At 40.7% G+C, this 20131-nt stretch overlaps 1 protein-coding gene across 7 annotated transcripts in view; it reads right to left on the minus strand.

The window, feature by feature from the left end:
- Positions 1-20131, minus strand: part of MYO3A (myosin IIIA) — a 131820-nt gene that overhangs the window by 20579 nt on the left and 91110 nt on the right. For 4 of the 7 annotated variants that reach the window (XM_042476842.1, XM_042476841.1, XM_042476840.1 and 1 more), the window contains 9 exons: positions 19545-19624; positions 18669-18746; positions 13839-14044; positions 12495-12606; positions 10320-10482; positions 7870-7956; positions 6200-6323; positions 2603-3854; positions 1166-1304 (listed from right to left, as the gene is read on the minus strand). In XM_042476842.1, the coding sequence (XP_042332776.1) occupies positions 1166-1304; positions 2603-3854; positions 6200-6323; positions 7870-7956; positions 10320-10482; positions 12495-12606; positions 13839-14044; positions 18669-18746; positions 19545-19624 (2241 nt within the window). Of the gene's footprint in view, positions 1-1165; positions 1305-2602; positions 3855-6199; positions 6324-7869; positions 7957-10319; positions 10483-12494; positions 12607-13838; positions 14045-18668; positions 18747-19366; positions 19409-19544; positions 19625-20131 lie in introns of all 7 variants that reach the window. The other 3 variants (XM_042476839.1, XM_042476838.1, XM_042476837.1) reach the window with 1 other exon arrangement.

Here is a 20131-nt window from a genome sequence, read left to right on the forward strand (position 1 = left end):
ATAACTTAGTTTCAAACAGATAGCTGGGCTACTTTGTTTCAATATGAAAAAAGGAAGAAATTTTGTGCCCTTTAAAATTAGCCAAATTTGGCATAAACAGTTTTGTACTCCAGTCTACTTCTTCAGATGTAACTTATTTGTGTCTTTGTTACTAGGAAAATAGAATTACAGGTTAAGTATTCCTTATCTAAAATGCTTGGGATCAGACGTGTTTTGGATTTTGGATTGTATTTTTATTTTTATTTTTTGGATTTTGGAATACCTGTATGTGAATATACAAACATAATGAGATGGAACCCAAGTCTAAATACAAAATTCATTTATATTTTATATACACTTTACACATACAGCCTGAAGGTAATTTTGTACAATATCTTAAAAGTTTGTGTACGAAACAAAGTTTGTGTACACTGAACCATTGGAAAGCAAAGTGTCACTATCTTAGCCACTCATGAAAGAAGTTTTGGCTTTTGGAATATTTTGTATTTTGGAATTCTGGATAAGAGAGACTCAGCAACTGTTTCATTATATGTAAATAGTTACTTGCATGATGCATTGCTATCTAGATTTGTTTTGTTTACAATTTGATCAATATTGAAACTGGGATTGGGTCAGGAAGGAAGCTTCCTGTAGGTCTAGTTAACTTCCTCTATGAAGTGTGTCTTTACTTGCTTGCTAGAATGATCTGTGGTTTTTCCTCTGAAGACATCCACCTACATGTACCTGCCAGGGGACATGTTGTGGTCTGTGTTGCACTTTAAACACATTTGAAAAATAGACTGTGGATGTTCTTTCCTTTTGGACTAGAAGTTAGACTGGATACCCTCTGAAAGATTTCCACTGCATTAATTATATGATGTAGAGTTGTACTAGTGTAAAAAAAAAAAAAATGACACCCGCTATCTTGCCAAAATATGGAACACTACCTCAGAGCTAATCCAAACACACCAAACACTCCAGATGTTGTTGGATTACAGTTCCCATAAACCCTACTTACCTAACAACAGCCAATGGTTGGGATGATAGCAGCCACAGTCCAATAACCTCTGGATGGCCACAGATTACCCACCTTGTTGTCCTACTCCATAATCAAGGCACCTGTGATGGCACAGTGTTCCACTGAATCAAATTAATAATGTCTTTCCATAATGAGAATTATTTTTACCTGACTCACACACACTAGGAGAAAGGTGGCCATTTGTTTGCTTGTCTTTGGAGAGCATCACAGGTCTTAGCTGATGTGAGAGAATCATTTCATTCAATTTCTGCTGCAGCACCAAATAGTCTTCTGATAATTTTGATATCTAGAGGGGGGGGGAAGAAACAAAATCATGTTCAAAGGCCAATCAGCAGAAGAGAACAGTGATTTTAATAAGAGTATGAACCAACTCCTAATGTTACAGAGAATTCTGCTTTTACAGATATCATGAAAAGCTCCATAAATGCTTTGACCAGAAACAAATGGAGCATTTCTACTGTTTCCTGTGGCTTCTGTCAGAATTGGCAACTCCCCTTTTCTCCTGCAGCCCATTGGAAACTCTAACATCCTGCTCAAGGAGGCTGGGAAATGGAGAGGACAAGCAAATCCCACTGGATTGTGGCCTTAAAGTGAACCAGGTTTTTCATTATACATTCAAAGGAATTAATGTTTTCATAAGATATCTCAGGGGTTTGCACTGAAAGTAAGTACAAATTAGTATGGAAACAATTAAACGGACCACAAAGTAATAAATAATTTAAAAATATTAAAATGTTCTGCAGTCAAAACAAAAAAAGAGCAACAAAAACAATTGTTGAGAGAGGAATGTATGGATACAGATACTTGTAGTAGGCATTTGAAAACAAAGATTATGCCCCTCTAACCTTGCGGGGAAAAGACTGCCAAATGTTGGCATTTTTAAAAAGTGTCTCCTAAAACCACATTAATTTTCATTGCTGCTGTTGTTAAGTGTTTGCAAATTGACTCTGATTTAGGGCAACCCTATCATAGGGTCTTAGCAATTTAGAGAACATTTTCCATTGCCTTCCTCCTAGACATAGAGTATACCTTGTCCAAGATTATCCAGTGGATTTCTGTGGCTAAGCAGGGATTTGAACTCTGGTTAACCAGAATCCCAGTGAAACATTCAAACTACTACATCACACTGGCTCTCATTTTCAGGGAATTGTCATTTAATAAAAACTGTGCTCATACTGAGCAATGGAAATTAATTTAGGGGCTGTACAGATGGGCAGCTAAACGCCGCCCATTTTTGCCCCAGAAGTAGGCCGCAGCAACCACACATTACAGCCTCTGGAGAGATCAAAAAGAACCTGATTCTGGGCAGGTCCCGGAAGGGGTGCCATAGCTGCGCTTGTGCGCCATGATGATGCCCCTTGTGCGCAGCACTGTTTAGGTGCTGCACACGAGTGTCATCATGGTGCGTACTGAATAAATGGGCTGGCACAAAGTCTCTAACTAGACTCTTCCAAGGTGGTACCTTCCAGAAATGTTGGGTCACACCCATTCACCATCCCACATAGACACAGTTGGGGATGATGGGTGATGCAGTACAACACACCTTGGAGAGAGTGTTGGGGAAGGGTGCTCTCAGCAACTTACCTGTCTGGAAAAAGCTGCCAAATCAGACTTTTCCTTCTCTGGGTCCTCCTTCCTTAGGCCCCCAACCTGGGTGCTGGGGCTGTGCTTCTCTTTTGTTGTCTTCCAACCAGGACTTTTACTTTGTCCATCACCGTTCAGCTCATTGTGGGCTCTGTCTTGATTTTCACAAAGCAATTTCCCTTCTTTCCTGAGCTGTCCTCTTCTTCGGTATCCTCGGTAATTACTCTGAATGACTAATGCTGCCTTTTCTTTGTCTCCTAAGGCTGGCTTGCTGGCTTCAATATGTTTTTGAGAACCTCTCAGGGAGCCTTTCCTTATGTTTGCTTTGTTTTCGCTGGGAACTGGCTGGCTGTATTTCAGAGACCGTCTCTCCAGGTGACTATCACACAGAACAATGGGGGTTTGATTTTTCTCATTTGTACCTCTTCTTTCCTGAGGAGTCTGCTGCTGGCTAGCTTCAAACACTTTTTTGATAGATGCTTTCTTAGAAGAGCGGCTGGAACTGGCCTGTTTTTTGTCATCCTCGGGAGGCTTTTGCTTCAGTGAAGAACTTCTTCCCCTGTGAAGCATCTCTTTATTCTCCTCTGGTGCCTTTTGATCCAAGCAGAGGATGTTCTGAGAAAGTATAGCATCTTTTTGGTCCATTCCTGCTTCCATTTCTGATGCTGTACTTTCAGCCAATTGGAGACTCTGAGTTGAAGATGCTTCAGTCGCCACCATATTCTTGCAGCACTGTTGTCTTATCCTTTTACGTTCTCTGTAACCCCGGTAGTTGCTTTGAAGGATAATAGCAGCTTCCTCTTCAGATTGAGGAGGGGAGTTTGGGACAAGAGCTGCACCACCCTCAACCTCTGAAGAAGTGCTCTGATCCTCATCTGCACCTGTCATTTTTTTGTACCGCCCCTTGAACTTTTTACGCTCTCGGTAACCCCGGTAGTTACTCTGAAGGACAACAGCAGCTTCCTCTTCAGTACGAGATGTATTTTGTACAAGAGCTGAACTGTCTTCAGCCTCTAGAAGTGAGCTCTGTGTAACATGTCCATCACCTTTTTTCTCACACTGTTCCTTGAACTTTTTACGTTCTCGGTAACCCCGGTAATTACTCTGAAGTATAATAGCAGCTACCTCTTCAGTATGAGACAGAGAGTTTTGCATGACAGTTGTCTCACTCCCATCCTCTGGAATTTGATTTTTTTCCTTTTCACCTGGGTTAGCTGCCACTTCAGTCTGCTCCTTCCTGAGGAACGATTCCCTGTAAAAGGCATATTCTATTAGGCGATATTATAAGAGACAGATACTGTAACCTTACAAGACCACTCAGGGCAATGTTTATGCATTAAAATGTCAATATGATAAATGTTTCAAAAATGAAAACAATAGCGAAAGATTAGGTTTTTTTGTTGCTTTCAGCCGGAAACAGGGTCTGAAAAATGAAGATGCACATTTCTGTATAGCAGCATTCTTCAGTAACTCAAAGACTACTCATTTCAGATAATTTAAAAGGCATTCAACAGAAGTGAAAAGTCACTCAAATTAGTACAGTCTTGTTGAAGTCAACTGGGCTAGTTCACTTATATGCTACTGTAAGAGTTTAAATTATTATTTAGCAGAGCTGATACTAGGATTTTTTTAAACCAATTTTCATTTGCAGATGGGGGTGTGTGGCTCCTGATAAAAGGACACCTGAAAATCTGGCCAATACATGTGGTGGAGTGCACTGTGGAAGGAAAGCTATGATTAGCTCAAGGAAGTGGCTCACAGTATCAGTGTAGCTGATAGTGGGCTCTTCTTGACTCATCTAAAGAATTGTGAGTTGTTGCAATATAGCTCCTTCAATTTTGCCACTAGTTGGATATGTCTACAATTGCCATAACTTTTTGGGCTGTCTCTGGATTATACTGGCCTTGAATTCCCCCCCCCCCCCCCAAAAAAAAACCCACAACAAACCCCTCCATTACCTGATCTCTTTTACTGAAGGTTTTTGGCTCTTGCAGTAAATAATGGGAGCTGCCTTCCCATATGGACTCTATTTGCCCAGCATAGCTGCTGAGGTCAGAACGCTATCAACACTGAGTGCCTCGTTCTGACCTCAGAGCAATTCACACCTGCAGCTGGGCAATTGGCAGGAACCATGCATGAAGAGGCAGCCACTGCCATTGCTGCAAAGACAGTGGAAAACCCACTCTTGAATTATTTAAATGAGAGTTGGGTGAGGAAGCCCTGAATTGGATGCAGGTGTCATAAAGACAGTCCAGACTCAATTTGGGGTTTGGCTTTGTGTCATGTAAACAGGATGCAGTGAGCCTGGGAGAAGTTTGGGGGTAAATCATCCATGTAGACAAGCACATTGTTGCCTCTGCATTTACTCATCTATTCTACTGTTTGTAGTGATTTCTTGGATCTGAACTAGGCCTCTTCCAAAGGTTTGGCAAAACTGAGGCCTGGTTTGCTGAGGTTGTTTAATGGTTTAAAGTATATCCCCCCCCCTCGAATGTTTAAATTCTTTTCAAAGTTAGTGTGATAGAGCAAAAGTACCAAAGTGCTGTAATTCATAAATAAATGTGAGAAAGGAGCAAAAGGTATTTTTTGTTCTTGAATTTAAAAATAAACCCATGGAGGTGTAGGGGAATAAAATGTTGTCAGAGTTGCCAGCAAAAGTCAGAAAATAGTTGAGAGCAACAGAAACATCATTTGGATAGTTTTTAAAAACTCCGAAATGACAAGAAAAAAAAATACCACAACCTCCTGACAGATTTGACTCATCTGGAGGAGCCTGGTATCATTGTAATTTGTAGCACATGATCATTATCCATACATGAACAATCATGCTCAGGTACATTTAGAAGTACAGCAAACAAGCAAATAAACAAACCATAGATTCAATATGTATACATCTGAACAACATGGACTGCGGGTTGTCATCCCCCCAGGTAGGAAGGAAGTTAGTAGTGGCAACTGGCTTGAACAAATGTATGAATGGGTGCAGGTGTATTTGCTCTGGGGCCTAAATACCCTAAAGGTGCCAGATCTTGTCTGAAATTTGATTTAAATAGCTCCCCCAAAGAAGGACTTAAGAGCACCCAGAGCCTGAAACACATTGTGCTTTTCTACCAATAAACAACCATCTTTTTAACTTATTGAAATGTGTCTCTTGTTTCTTCTGTAAACTCCAGACTGAGCACCTGTAAAGGAAACTATTCAACATTATTTTCTTTTCTGTATTTTCCCATGCTGGATAGACTCTTAATAACTGGATAATATCCAATAATTACTTTTTAAAAGATATATTTGGTTCCACATAAGATGGGAGTCAGAAATACAACACACAGTCTCAGAGGCACGACAAATCTTTTCAGATCTGACATGGAGAAAACAGTTACTTATGAATTGTATTTATTTGCTTTCAGGATGTTATAGTGGAAATTCCACAGAAATCCATGAAACGTCTGAAGAAAACAAAACTTATATTAATTTTCCATCCTTAAGAAGTGCAGTTTGTCATGGGGATATACTGATGCTTTCTCAATGTAGTTTATTGCAGAAAGAGATGGCATGTAATAGAACAATTGCAACAACAACAACAAAAAAACCCAGTACCTTTTTCTTCTGAAACTCTTTCTCTCCCTGTATCCTCTGTAGTGAGACTGAATTTTTGTTGCTGCTTTATTATTTGCATCTTTTTCATCCTTAATCTTCTTTCTGATTAAGTATCCTCTTGCAACTAACATATATAACAAGAAGAAAAAAAACTGCCACAAACCAGTTTCTAATAGTAGGGTTATGAACATACAGAGAGGTTATGTCAGACTACCCTAACTGGATGTCCTGAAGATGTGCTGGGTTACAAGTCATATTATCCCTATCCAGTGTGGCAGTAGCCATATTGCTCAGAAATAAGAAAGATGTAACCCAAGGAAACTGCAAGGTGCAACCATCAAATGATTTTGTCTTACATAATTATAAAACTACATGGGCTTCTTTCTAAGATATGTTTCCCGCAAGGGTCACAATTCCTCCAACCTCTGGAAAGGATCATCCCAAGTTATTTTACTATCTGAAGTGACAGGTAAGATGGCACCCCATTCTCCATATGGAAGCCAACCAGAATGGCAATTCAGTCTTACATCAACAGTAGCAATACATTCCACTTGCATATGGAGGAAGCAAGGTGGCTTAGAAAGCAGAAGGATAAATGTATGTTGGAAAATAAAGTCCTGTCCTGCAACAGCTTGTCACATTAATTCCTGCCCCTCAGCATCCGCCACCAAAGCTGGCTGCCTCATTCTGCCTAACAGTATGGCTGGTCCTGCTTCCAGAAATGATGACTCTGGATTTCAAGGTTCAAATCCCTGCTTAGCCATGGAAACCCAGCGGGTGACCTTGGGCAAGTCCCAGTCTTTCAGACTCAGAGAATGGCAAAGGCAAACCCCCTCTGAAATCTTGCCAAGAAACTCCTGTGATAGGTTTGTCTTAGATTTCCATAAGTTGGAAATGACTTGAAGGAACATAACAAACAACAACAACAATGGATATCAGCACACTCTCAAATAGGACAGAAAACTGCCAGGAGTGATGGAGCTACTCTCTTTGGCTGTCTATGCAATGCTACCTCTTGTGGTAAGGTGCTGGGATTATGGGCTCTCTGCCCACTATTACTTCTTGTGTTTAGCTATCAAGACTATGTTGTTGTTGTGTGCCTTCAAGTAATTTCTGATTTATGGCAACCCTAAGGTGAACCTATCATGGGTTTTCTTGGCAAGATTTGTTCAGAGGGGGATTGTCTTTGCCTTCCTCTTAGGCTAAGCGTGATTTGCTCGAGGTTACCCAGTGGGTCTCTATGGCTGAACAGAAATTTGAACTCTGTTCTCCAAAGTCCTAGTCCAATCCTCAAACCAGAACACCATGCTGGCTCTCCATCAGGAGTATACAGTGGTACCTTTCCTTGGTAATAAAGGTTTCTGTGTATTGTGATGACTTTCCTCCTGTAAGATGGTCATTGCAACTCCTCAACAGGAAGAATGGCTATCACATTTCCTGGACAACATTAGTCCACCCTAGCTCTAGTTTTACAATCTGGTTCTAAATCCTAATTTGACTCCTGGTTTTCAACTGTTGTTCCGTTGTTACTTATGGCTCAGTTTTAACAGATACAGCTTTTAAAAAGAAGCTGCAGATGTCTTCCCTTTAGTCCACATATGTAGCCATGCATACTGATTGTGCAAAAGTGCCTTCAAGTAAGCCTGAAAGAAAGAAACATCAATTCTTACCAGCCTGAAGTCTGGTAATGCGTAATTCCATTTTGTATGCATTCTTTGCAACAGTATATTCTTTGCGAGTAACATATCCCCTGTAAGCTAAAGAAAGATGGTGAAAACTTTATAATTAAGCAGTTATAATACTCTTGCTAAACTAGGGTTGTAAGCCATGTGTTGGAATTTATAAAAACATACCCTTGAGATCATGACTGGGCACCATGCAGCCTGTATGCAACTATGGTGGGTTATAGACCGCCCATTTGGGGCGGTCTGGACCTGCCCCTTTCCCCGGAGTATCGGGGCTTCAGTGGCTACACCGGCAGCCGCTGAGGCCCCGATCCGCCGCTATTCAGGCTGCGGGGAAGCGGCAAAACGCCACTTCCCCGCAGCCTGAAAAGGGGTGTCCTTGGGGCTTCAAGCTTCAAGCCCCAAGGACACCCCGCAGCAGCGGGGAGGGGGAGAAAGGGGCCTCTTGGCCCCTTTCTCCCTTGCTTTGCTGGGCACAGCCGTCTGGAACTGCGCCCAGCGAAGCAAAGCGGCGCCGCGGACCAGGAAGGAGCTCCAAAACGGAGCTCCTTCCTGGTCCGCGGAAAGGGCGCCCTAGGCGCCCTGCCGCGGATTGAGGACGTCACGTCCGCGCTGCCCCGTCTAGAGGCGGCGCGGCCATGACGTCCTCACGGCGGCGTCCATGTGGAAGGGCCGCTGCCGTTTAGTGCGTGACGGGCACGCACTAGGGTTAGGGTGGTGCGGAAGCACCGCCCTTTTATAACCCTAGTGTGTGCTCGTCACGCACTAAAATGCCGGTATGTAACCGGCCTATGTAAGCATTTTGTTCCTGGTACCAGATGCAACTTTTCCTTTAAAACAAGGCATGTCTTGTTTATATGCAGAAACATGGTCTGTAATTCTACTTGTAAACAAGGTCCACAGGAGCATGCAGTAGGTCCATGCACTTTGTTTAAAGGAATAACTGCCACAACTTCAGTGAGGGGTGGGGGGTATTCAGGAAAAACAAATGCAGTCACCACCTTCTGCAGTTGCCTATGGCTGCTTTAGACTAGGTGCTATAAACGAGATGTTGTGTGACAGTCTAAACACATGAAAAGAAAGCAGAAAATAGTTCAACGTGACAGAAAATATAGATCTCCCCACCACAAATTCCTAACCAAAATATTAAAATTATTCCATTGGCTGCTTACTTTAACAGTAATCAAACATGAAGTGCGCTTAAGGGGTCAAATTGTATTCCATTCTATTTAAAGTATGAAAAGCTTTACTTCTCCCTCCCAAAGACACTGAGCTAAAGTTCTTATGGTCTTCAGTTGATGCATCATCACCATGAACAATTTATATTTAACATTGGTTTATTTTGCATCATGGCAAGAACTTTATCCTCGTAGAAACAATGCTAAAAGTTATCTTAGAATAACTCAGCTGTAAATTTTACTCCCAACTAATGTCCCATTGCTTTCATTGCATTTACTTTGTACAATATTCACTGATTTTTAATCCATGGATACAAGCATCTATGGCTTGAAAATATTCAAAAAAAGTATAAAATCCAAATATTAAACCTTAATTTTGCCATTTTGTATAAGGGACACTATTTTGCTATCCCATTGTATTTAATGGGACTTGAGCATCCATGGATTTTGTTATCCACAGGAGGTCCTAGAGCCAAACCTCAGCGGATCACAAGGGCCCACCCTATGTCTAAGAGGCTTATTGCATAGCTTTATAAAGCGACTTACCGTTCCCAAATTGATTTCTAATTCAGACTGCATCTGGATACTATCGCATAGATTTTTGCTGATGCTCCTGGGCAAGTGCAGCCTGGTGATAGCAAAACAACTCCATGCAATAGTATCCAGATGCAGTATGAATTAGAAAACAATTTGGGAGCGGTAAATCGCTTTTTAAAGCTGTGCAATAAGCTCCCTAGTCAAGATTCATCTGCCACCAACCACTGTTACTGCCACCACCATTGCCACTATTACTACTACTATTATATTACTGCTATTGCCACCAGGAGCCCTGGTGGCGCAGTGGGTAAATGCCTGTACTGCAGCCATTCACTCGAAACCACAAGGTTGCGAGTTCAAGACCAGTAAAAGGGCCCAAGCTCGACTCAGGCTTGCATCCTTCCGAGGTCGCTAAAATGAGTACGCAGACTGTTGGGGGCAAATTAGCTTACTTGCTAATTAGCTTACTTGCTGTTCACCGCTATGATCTTTGGAATAGCGGTATTAGCAAAATACCTGATCAAATTAACTGGCAGTATTATAAAATATAGGATAACAACAAAACTGTTATCATATAGCTTAACAATATGACAACAATAATTAAAACCGGGGGATCTTTTTTTTAAAGCACATCTGATCATCATATTGCACACATACATGCAGACACAAAAACAAGAACCACATTTTCACATAATTTAGTGAAGTAAGTCAAACTATTACCTGACTGTACTTTAATTGCACTTTCTTCCCTTTTCTCCTTTATTTTTTTGTATCTTTTTGAACCAAGCCATCCTCTGACATATGCTTGAATCAAAACAATCCTGTTGATTGTTTCCTTTCGCATTAAATTCAGTTGTTCTACATGGTAGTACTTGAGAAACACCTTAAAAAGAGCAGAAGAGGGAAATGAACTACATGTTGCACCCTTTCTTCCATAGATGACATCTCAATATTATACTCTCCAGAGTTAAAAAGAGACATAAGTTGAAGATCTGATGTACTAATGAACATCTTCTTGGTAACCCTGGACTATTTAGGTCAGGAGAAACTGCAGGGCAACAACAGAACTTTAACCTCAAGGTGGCTAAAATGCCTGTGTGAACATACAGACCATCTCTGACTTGACATGTATGAGCTGCTTCTGGCACATACAGCCATTTTGTTCTCACTTTGCTTCCCCTACTCCAATGGCTGCCAAACAAACCAGGGAGCTTCTATTTAGAGCATGCTGGCCCAAAAGGCACGCAGTGGCGTTGATACTAGGGTTCGGGAGTATATCAGCAGCAGCAGCAGCATGGTGGCATCCCATCCACATGGGTACCGCCATTTTTACATAAGGGATGTGCAGTGTATACACGTTGCTGCTCATCCCTTACGTCACAAGTGCGCCAATGGTACACTCGTGACGTGCCAGCACTGTCGCAAAAAGAACCCAGTTTTTCCGGCTTCATTTTGGGGTGGAGGGACGCTGGGCACCTTGGCTGCTGCAGCGTCCCTCTGCAGCCAAACAGGCTGCCACCACCCCGCCTTTTCCCGGAGGTATGTACCGGGCCTATGATTCCTTGTTTGTCACTGCTTTCATATGTCCGATTTGCAAATCAGAGTTCGTTCTTAGCTTACGATTTCTCAATGTTTTTGGAAACAAAAAGGCAGAAAACCTATTTCAAACAACACACTAAATAAATCTGGTCTGTTTAATGGTCACTCAAATGAGGAGCAACAAGAGAACAAACAGGTTCTGAGCAATAACCTGCAGTTCACTAAGAATAAACCAGATTTTTAAAAAAATGTTATTATTATGCCATAGGAACATGCTCACTGACAAGGGGGCTTATCTCAACCTAGCGTTCTTCATATATTTTGGGTTACAAACTCCAGTGGCATCACTGGGGCTGGTGTCACCTAGTTCAGGTGCCTGGAAAGGCCTGCTGAAGAGGGGGTTGGTGGCCTCTGCTCTCCCTGTTTTGCTCATCTGCCTGCTGCCCACTCCGTCCTGGAAAGGGCTGACAGGGGGGTGGCCGGGCATTGGGCAAACAAGGCAGCAGGAAGCAGTGTGTACTCGCCCTTCTTCTTCTGTGCCTTGGCTCCCTCAACAGTGAGCCAGGACAGTGGAGAAGCCAGAAGAGGGGTATGCCCATTCCTCCTTCTGCACTGCCTTGGCTCCCTCAGCTGGGAAAGCCAAAAGAGCAAAGAAGAAGAGCTGGATGCCAGCAGCAGTACCACACAACAACACCTCCCGCAATGGGAGGAAGGTCTGACTGGGTGTCACTCCCTCCACCCAAGGTGTCACCTGGTGTGGTCCACATCACTCACACCCCCTGATGATGCCCCTGACAGGTCATATCTTCCTTAGCCATACTGGGTGACATTAGTGGGAACCGTAGTCTAAAACATATGGAAGGTGCTATAATGGGAAATGTCTTCCGGCAGGTACAGTTACACCAAATAATGTAACACGTGGACCCTGCAGTTTAACAACATCTCAGTCATCAATGCTTTTAGGTACTGGATCCATATCAAGACACGAAGCTTTTAAACGGGCACAACTTAATTTTGCGGCGTAGCAATTCTGACGTATCGGTGCAGCAGCTTACAGACGGAGATGCGCAGGTACGCCGCAAATCAAAAAGAAGCGGAAAAAAGCAGCACCTTTTTAATGCCGCTTCTCTCCTGCTTGGGCGTGCGGGGGGCGTGTTCATGATGGCATTCAGGTAAGGCCCGTCTGAAGGCTCTACCTTCATGTGTCATGAATACACCCCTTTTTGCGCCGTCTGTAACCCGCCTAAGTAACTGTTTCGCAAACACATTGTACAATAATATTAATTAATTTATTACCATTCCTTTGAGTGAGATGTGAGCATGAACCATGCTGGAACTAAGTGTTGTAAATATTACCTTAGTTTTCCCCAGTATCCAGTTATCAACCTGAGCTTTTTCCAAGATGGCAGCACAGGTTTCAGGGCTGACAGGAGGGTTGTCGCTTGATTTGTAACAAAGGAGATAGTATCTAAGGGAGGGAAAGAAACTTTGATTCTTAAGTACTGCACACACAGGAGACATTTAGTGCTGATCAGTTAACATTTATCTGATTTTTTTGTACAGTCTAAAGTGTAATGCTGTCACAGCCACTGTGAATTTTTATGCATGGCATTTAGACACGAAGCTAAAAGGCTAACCAAAGGCATTGTTGCATATAAAAACAGGTCAAATTTAACAAATAAATGTCCCAAAGCATCAATAATATTTTTTTTTACTTATTGTTATTTATTTGAGCTGATCTACACCTTTACAGAAACAATTTGGTACTATCCTCATATTACTCTACCACTTCAGAATATAAATGACGAATGGCATGACTGAATGCTCTCCCTCCAGCATCAAAGCAAACAATTGTGTACAAAAAATTAAACATATTGAGAGCAGTTACATATCTTTTTAACACAATGATTTTGCACAGAAAGTAAGTGATACTGAAGCTAACTTTTTAAGCGTTGTAGTGAGTGTGTGTTTTCCCTAATCTATATATTTGTTAGCTTTGTATCTCACCTTTTTCCCTAACAAAAAAGGACAAGATGGCTAGTAATAAAGCCAAGTGAAATAAATACAATTAAAGAGCAAAACACAGCCACTAATAGTTGCAGGAAGTTGGAATGGAGTACTGGCACCTCTTTGACAACAGAGAGAACAACAGAAAATGAGATGCTGTCCCAAAGTAAAAGCTCCTGCTGTGCCCAGGATAGTGGACAGAAGCCACTGAAACTATCTGGCATAGAGTCCCCAAATGGAGTGTTCCTTAAATGAGAGAGGACAGATAACACCTACAGATTGGAAAGATCCAAAGCGATTCTATTCCTCCAGCTGGACATGTTTCAGACTCATAATCTCTCTTGGGGTTCAATGAGGTGGGGGTGGATTGTAAATACATGTATTTATTGGCAGGATAGCCCATGAAAATTGCCCTCCCCTATATCTCCTGTTTCTGGGCCCAAGGATTTTATGTGGAAATCCTGAATCAAGAGTCATTTTCTCTAAATCTCAAGATATGGTTCAACTGTGCAGAATAACTGAAGACTGTGATGCCCAAACACAATCTTGTATGTGTGGATCATCACAGTTACAACCAAAGCTTGGAAAAGTTACCTTAACATACAATTTGGGGAATTCTGGGAAATGCAGTTTAAAAAAGTAACATTTCCAAGTTACTCTGGGCCTAAAAAATAACACTTATGAAAGGCATACCGCTTTATGAAGTTAGCAAAGAGGATACGATGAGAATAACCCTGCCTCCGAATCCGCGCTGTTTCCAGAATGCCAGTGTAGCGCAGCTGTACCAGTACCTTTTCTCTGTCATACTTGTTTGCCTGTCGATCATTGTTTGGCTTAATGCAACGAACAAAGTGAGGCTGGCCCACAACCATTTTAGATAATAAATCCATTAATGAGTACTGAAAGGAAATATAAGAAACATGTGTTTTTTTTAAAAAAATATTGACTTTTGCGTGCATGAGCAAGAACTCTGTAAAATTTATACTATTTCATACCTACGCTCCTTACACTGAAAATGACTGTGGCCTGCCTACAACTGCCATAAGAAATTACACATTATTTAAGCATCTGCATAATGTATCTCACTTAAACTTTGACTAAATTACACTCAGAAGTAGGAACTATTATACTTCCACTGTTCTCATGATGAAAATACTAGGCAAAAGAATTCTTTATTGTCACAAATTAATATTGAAATCCAGGGGGAAAATGTTGGAATAAAGAGAATCTAAGTACTCTAGAGGCACCAGATCCTGCCTGATCTTGCAAGCTAAGCAGGCACAGGCCTGGTTAGTAATTGGATGGGAGATCATCAATGAATGCCAGGTTCTATAGGCTATATTTTAGAGAAAGAAACTGGCAAAACCACCTCTGAATATTACCTGCCTAAGAAATCCCTTTGAAATTCATGGGTAACTTTCATGGGTGAAATTCGACAGGTGACTTCAAGGCAGATACACAACCTACCTCTCTCTCTTAAAAAGACCAGCCAGATTGCCCACTTTATACTAAGATTGAAGAGTGCTTTTAAAAAGGGATGTAAATGTTGGTTTAGAAAACTCCCATCTACTCTAGTTGGGACAAGCAACTGGATTTGGAGCAAAATAATCCACATTGGGGAAAGCTAGGATAGCTAAAAACTATTATTTCCATTTCTGAAATATAATCTATCTTGTCTTGACATTATAATTAATGGCAGGGTCAAAAAACACAGCGGCATTGTGTTTTATTAATTCTAGAAATCATCTAAAGCTCTATTCTCAAGAGTTCTACTAGGTTTCCTTTTCTAATAGCTCTCCTACCTTACTACAGGCTAAATTTCAAATGGATAAGTTCATCTATCAGATCATATAAGCAAGAGGAGAAAAAGATAGTCCCATCTTTAAAACAGTTTGGTTTTCTTTTATTGAACACATGAACAATACAGAGAGCAAATAAAGATGCATGCCAGTAACATTTTCTGAAGATAAATTATTTGGTTTTAGTACTAAATTGACTTCTGCAATAACAGAGAAATTTGTAAAAGTAAAATTCAGCAAATTGCTACTCAGATTCATAACTGTTTTCTGGAAGTAGTTCTAGTAGCTAATGAGTCTTATTTCCTACAAATTATTTGTGCCATTTTCTGGTTAACATCCAAATGTCACTTTTACACACTGTCTCAGTCATAGCTCGATCATAGCTCTTATGCTCAAAATCATTGTGGCCTTTAATGTTAATATCATCAATGCTACACTGCCATGGCCTATGGCTTAAAATAACACACTGAGAATAGTGCCTACTGCACAGTCTCTGCCAAGTCTGTAGTCCTTATGAGCAGATGGATATGTAATTGCCCATTGGCATGATATTGTTAATGGCAGTTGTGGCATAAAATGATGTTCTGACAGGTGTTCTGCAGAGTGGATCTAATGCAGATTCTTATTCAGAAGAGAGATGCTAATTGTGCAAACATCAGAGTGACTCAGAGGAAAATAACAGCAATAATGTAACATTGCTTGAGAGTGCATTATTCAAATGTAAATTCAAAATGCATCCTTGTGAGTGCTTTGAATATATAATTAAAGAGTCAGTAGGGACCATAGAAACAAAAAGAATGCTCCCAATAACAACAATGAAAGCTAAGTAGCTTGGACAAAGTGACTGATAAAATATTTGGAAGGGAAGCCCTTCAGTGATACAATGAAAATTGATAGACAAGAACAGACCACAACAGGACTCCTTTCTGACTATCATTCTATCCCTGTGGAGTAGAGAAAAAAAAATCAAGGCCTATGTAACACCAACTTCATTTTATATGTTTGTGGCAGTGAAGCCTCAGATTTCAAAGTGACTAAACTGGTATACATTATGAGTTGCTCAGGGACTGAGACAACTTTCAGTCCAGCTTGTGTGAAGAAAGGAAAAGTGTCAGCTTGATGGGCACTGAAATCTCAGACAGGAGCATGACAGCCTTGGTAAAAGAGCCTTGGGTTTCTCTTCAGCTGAAAAAAAGTTTAATTGGCAGTCCAACCAAAGAAATGATTCCAATTTGCAATAAAGAAGACAGAAGACCTTGGTCAGTGGGACCTGTCACAAAGTCTCAAGTTCAATCCATGAAACTTCCATTTTAAAAAACTAGTAAATTCTGTGTTTTTATCAGGCTTTAAAGCTTTTAAAATAATCTAAAAATAAAAAGAGAAGGAAAAGGATGAAGTGACAGTGTACACTCTGATAAATCTACTTGCTTTATCATTTTCAGTTGCTTGCTTTGACCCACAATATTTTTTGTATCATTTCTGAAAATATCTCAGGAAGCAAGACCAGGAAAGACCTCAGAAAACTAGCTGCTACAAGACAAGAGTGGATAATACTGGGTTTAGCTGGGGGTAGGCCACCTGGGACCCCACTGCAGCTCCCAAAGCTCTCTTATTTTTGGTAAACCTTTTCTCCAACAGCCTCAACCACTTTTTAGGGATTCTGGGGGGCAATTTTGCCATTTTTTGCATGGGGGGGGGGAGAAGAAGGGAAACTTGTTTTAACCCGTGAGGGCCTTGGTTGCAAACTAGAACTGACACGGGCTATGGCAAAGCATTTAGTTTCTTTAACGAACAAATGATCAGCTGGCAAAAACTGCTTTAAAGTGCAAGCTAAAGGGGAAGCAATTACTTTTAGAAACAATCAATTTTACTGAAGAAGCTGTTGAGCCAGTGGAGCAGTTGTTGCCAACATGTAAGTCTTCATCAAATAAGAAAATGTGGGAGGGGAGAATTACTATTCTCTTTCAAAATAAGCAGTCACTTTCCAGCTAGTGCCCCCCCCCACCCCAATTTCTGTATGATCCTGGGGCTATTAGTCCACCAACAACCACTGAGTCCCAGCTGCTTCCAGTTGCCTTATAGTTTCATTTGACTCTTCCATTAACTGTGCAACTAACTATAATTTATGTAAATGTTGTGAAACTCTTTTCCGAGACACTCCTTGCTGTCCTTTCTGAAGGCAGGTGAAGGTGTCTACTTAAGCAAGCCTTTGAGGACTGATTATTAAAGGGGAAAGAGGCCTTTCAGGATGTCCTGGAGTGTCTGTATTTGTTGCTTTTCTTTTTAATGCTTTTGCTGTTGTTTGCCTTCAAGTCATTTCCGATTTATGGTGACCCTAAAGTTAACCAATCATGGTGTTTTCTTGGCAAAATTTGTTCAGAGGGGGTTTGCCACACTCAAGTCAATATGTCATGCTGGTTCTCAACTGCTTTAAAATCTTTTGATAGCTTAGTTATATTTTTAAACTTTTGTTATGATGTGGATTTAACCTGTTTTAACTTTTGTAAGACACCATGAATCCTGGACTGCAAAAATGCTGGGTAACAATAGTAGCAGTATGCATAAGGAATCTTTTAGAATCTTCGATTAACTGTACGAAAAAAATGGTAGTATAAGCTTTTGTAGACTTTGGAAGTAGACCAAGTTTATGATTTTATCACATAGAATGCAAGCATCATTAAATTTGCATTAGAACCCATCAATATAATGCACTATCAGGTTGATTGATTTTCATACAATGTTGCGCAGTGTTGCCATTATCCTGCCATTATCCCATGAATAAAGTAGCAAAATTGCGCCACTTTTTATTCACAGGAAAATCCTGTAAATAAAAAGTGGTGTGATTTTGCCATGTTATTGCATGCTATCGATGGGATTTAATGCTGATTTAATGACGCTTATCTCCTGTGTGATAAAGTCCTATGAAAGCTTATCCTATGGTGTCTTTTGCAAAATTGTCTCAAAGATGCTACAGTAATAGTAGTAGTAGTAGCAGCAGCAGCAGAAGCAATAATAATAATAATAATAATAATAGAAATACACAAATTCAATCTAAAGAATGAGGAGATTGAAATAGTTAAAGAATTCCCATATCTAGTATCAAACATTGACCAGAATGGAGACTGCAGTCAAGAAATAAGAAGAAGACTAGGAATGGGAAGGGCAGCTATAAAAGAACTGGAAAAAAATACTGAACAGCAAAGACATACAATTGAGCACTAAAGTCAGAATCATTCAGGCCATTGTATTCCCAGTTACCATGTATGGATGTGAGAGCTGGATTGTGAAGGAAGCAGACAGAAAGAAAATCAACTCATTTGAAATGTGGTGCTGGAAAAGAGTATTTAGGATACCATGGACAGTCAAGAAGACAAACAATTGGGTTCTTGAACAGAGCAGTTCAGGGCTCTCCTTGGAAACAAAGGTTATAAAGTTGAGACTATCGTACTTTGGCCACCTAATGAGAAGGCATGGATCACTAGAAAAAACAATAATGCTAGGAAAGGTGGAGAGTAAAAGAAAGAAACCAGATGGATAGACTCAATCAGGGGGGTTGTGGGCAAAGGCTTGCAGGATCTGGGCAGGGCAGTGGAGGATAGGGAATCTTGGAGATGTCTCATCCACGGGGTCGCCATGAGTCAGAACCAACTCGAGGGCAGTTTACCATTCAATTCATAAATGATAATTTTTTTTTAAAAAAAACCAAGGACAGTTAAGGACTCACCCTGAAATATGAAGCAACTGTCTGTGTTTTCATATTGGTTGTTTCTCTTGGATGATGCGTGGAATCCTCTGGCTCACTCTATATGTATCAAGAAAGAAGATGGCATTTCTTATCTGAACAGCATCTGAACCTTATTGCTCCTGATCAAACACAGAGTGCCCTTTTAAACAACACTATTAATAATGAAAACATCCTCACTCTAAGCTGCAGATGCTATTGAGTAATCACTAGGGAAGCCAGAGATCATTGCACCAGTTACACCGTACAAAGCTTTATCACGCTGTACAAACATGGAGACGCACACATACTGAACACAGTTTGATAACTGAGCATATAAGATGTCTGTCACAAATGGCACAGTAAAGATAAATTGTCTAGATTTCTCTTTCCCCCCTCTTTTTTTAAAAAAAGCTAAGTATTGTTGACATCCAATAATAATAATGATAATAATAATAAGCCCATTTTATTGTGGTTGTTTTGATTAGAACTTTAAGTAGCTCCACAAGTAGAACCTTTGTGTTCTTCTTTTCTACTTAGAGATATAACTCTTATGAATTCACCGAAACATACTTACAAACAAGCATGCTTAGGGGATGAGAGCTAAAGTCAGTAATAGCCAAAAAGGTAGTTAGTATTCCCCGAAGTAGTTATAAAACTATAGTCAGAAAGAAGGGAAATGTAGGTGTTTTTTTTTTTACCTCACGGAAGGAATACGAATTGCACAACACAAAGATATCCAGCTAAACAGAAAAGAAAATAGGAGAGAGGGAGAGAAACCAAGGAAGGGGTTACTTGCTTACTTCTTCAGTACCAACAACAATATTGCCTTTCACTACTTTAACATGAAGATAGGGCAGCTGTTGTTGGGATTCTTACCTTACTTTGGCTGATTGATTTCTGTGGAGTCCATGTCTGGTAGTTGACAGCACTCTTGCTTTTAGAGTGTGCCAAATTACCTAAATAGGGGGAAAACGCACTGCTGAAAGAGGGCTACTGTCTATGGCTGCGTCCGCACTGCAGAAATAATCCAGTTTGAAACCACTTTAACTGCCACTGCTCAATGCTATGGAATTCTGGGAACCGTAGTTTTGTGAGACATTTAGCCTTCTCTGTCAGAGAACTCTGATGCCACCACAAATGACAGTTCCCATAATTCCATAGCACTGAGCCATAGCTTTTAAAGTGGTGTGAAACTGGATTATTTCTGGAGTGTGGGTACAACCTATATTAGAGAAGAGGCCTACCAGTTTGTTTTAAAATCTGATTTACAGAGCTGCCTGATGAGTGTATCTTTATCTGTCTCTCACCCAGGAACATGAAAAGGCATCCTTGTCATCATCTGTTGCAACACATACAAAAGCCAGCCAAGTTGGCATATGAGGGCAGATAATGCCACAAGCACATCTCCCTATTCCAGTAGTATATATTACAAGAGCTACTAACAATTTGTTGCCCTTTCATGA

Source organism: Sceloporus undulatus, chromosome 6 (genome assembly GCF_019175285.1).
Source record: "Sceloporus undulatus isolate JIND9_A2432 ecotype Alabama chromosome 6, SceUnd_v1.1, whole genome shotgun sequence".
NCBI classification, from domain to species: Eukaryota; Metazoa; Chordata; class Lepidosauria; order Squamata; family Phrynosomatidae; genus Sceloporus; species Sceloporus undulatus.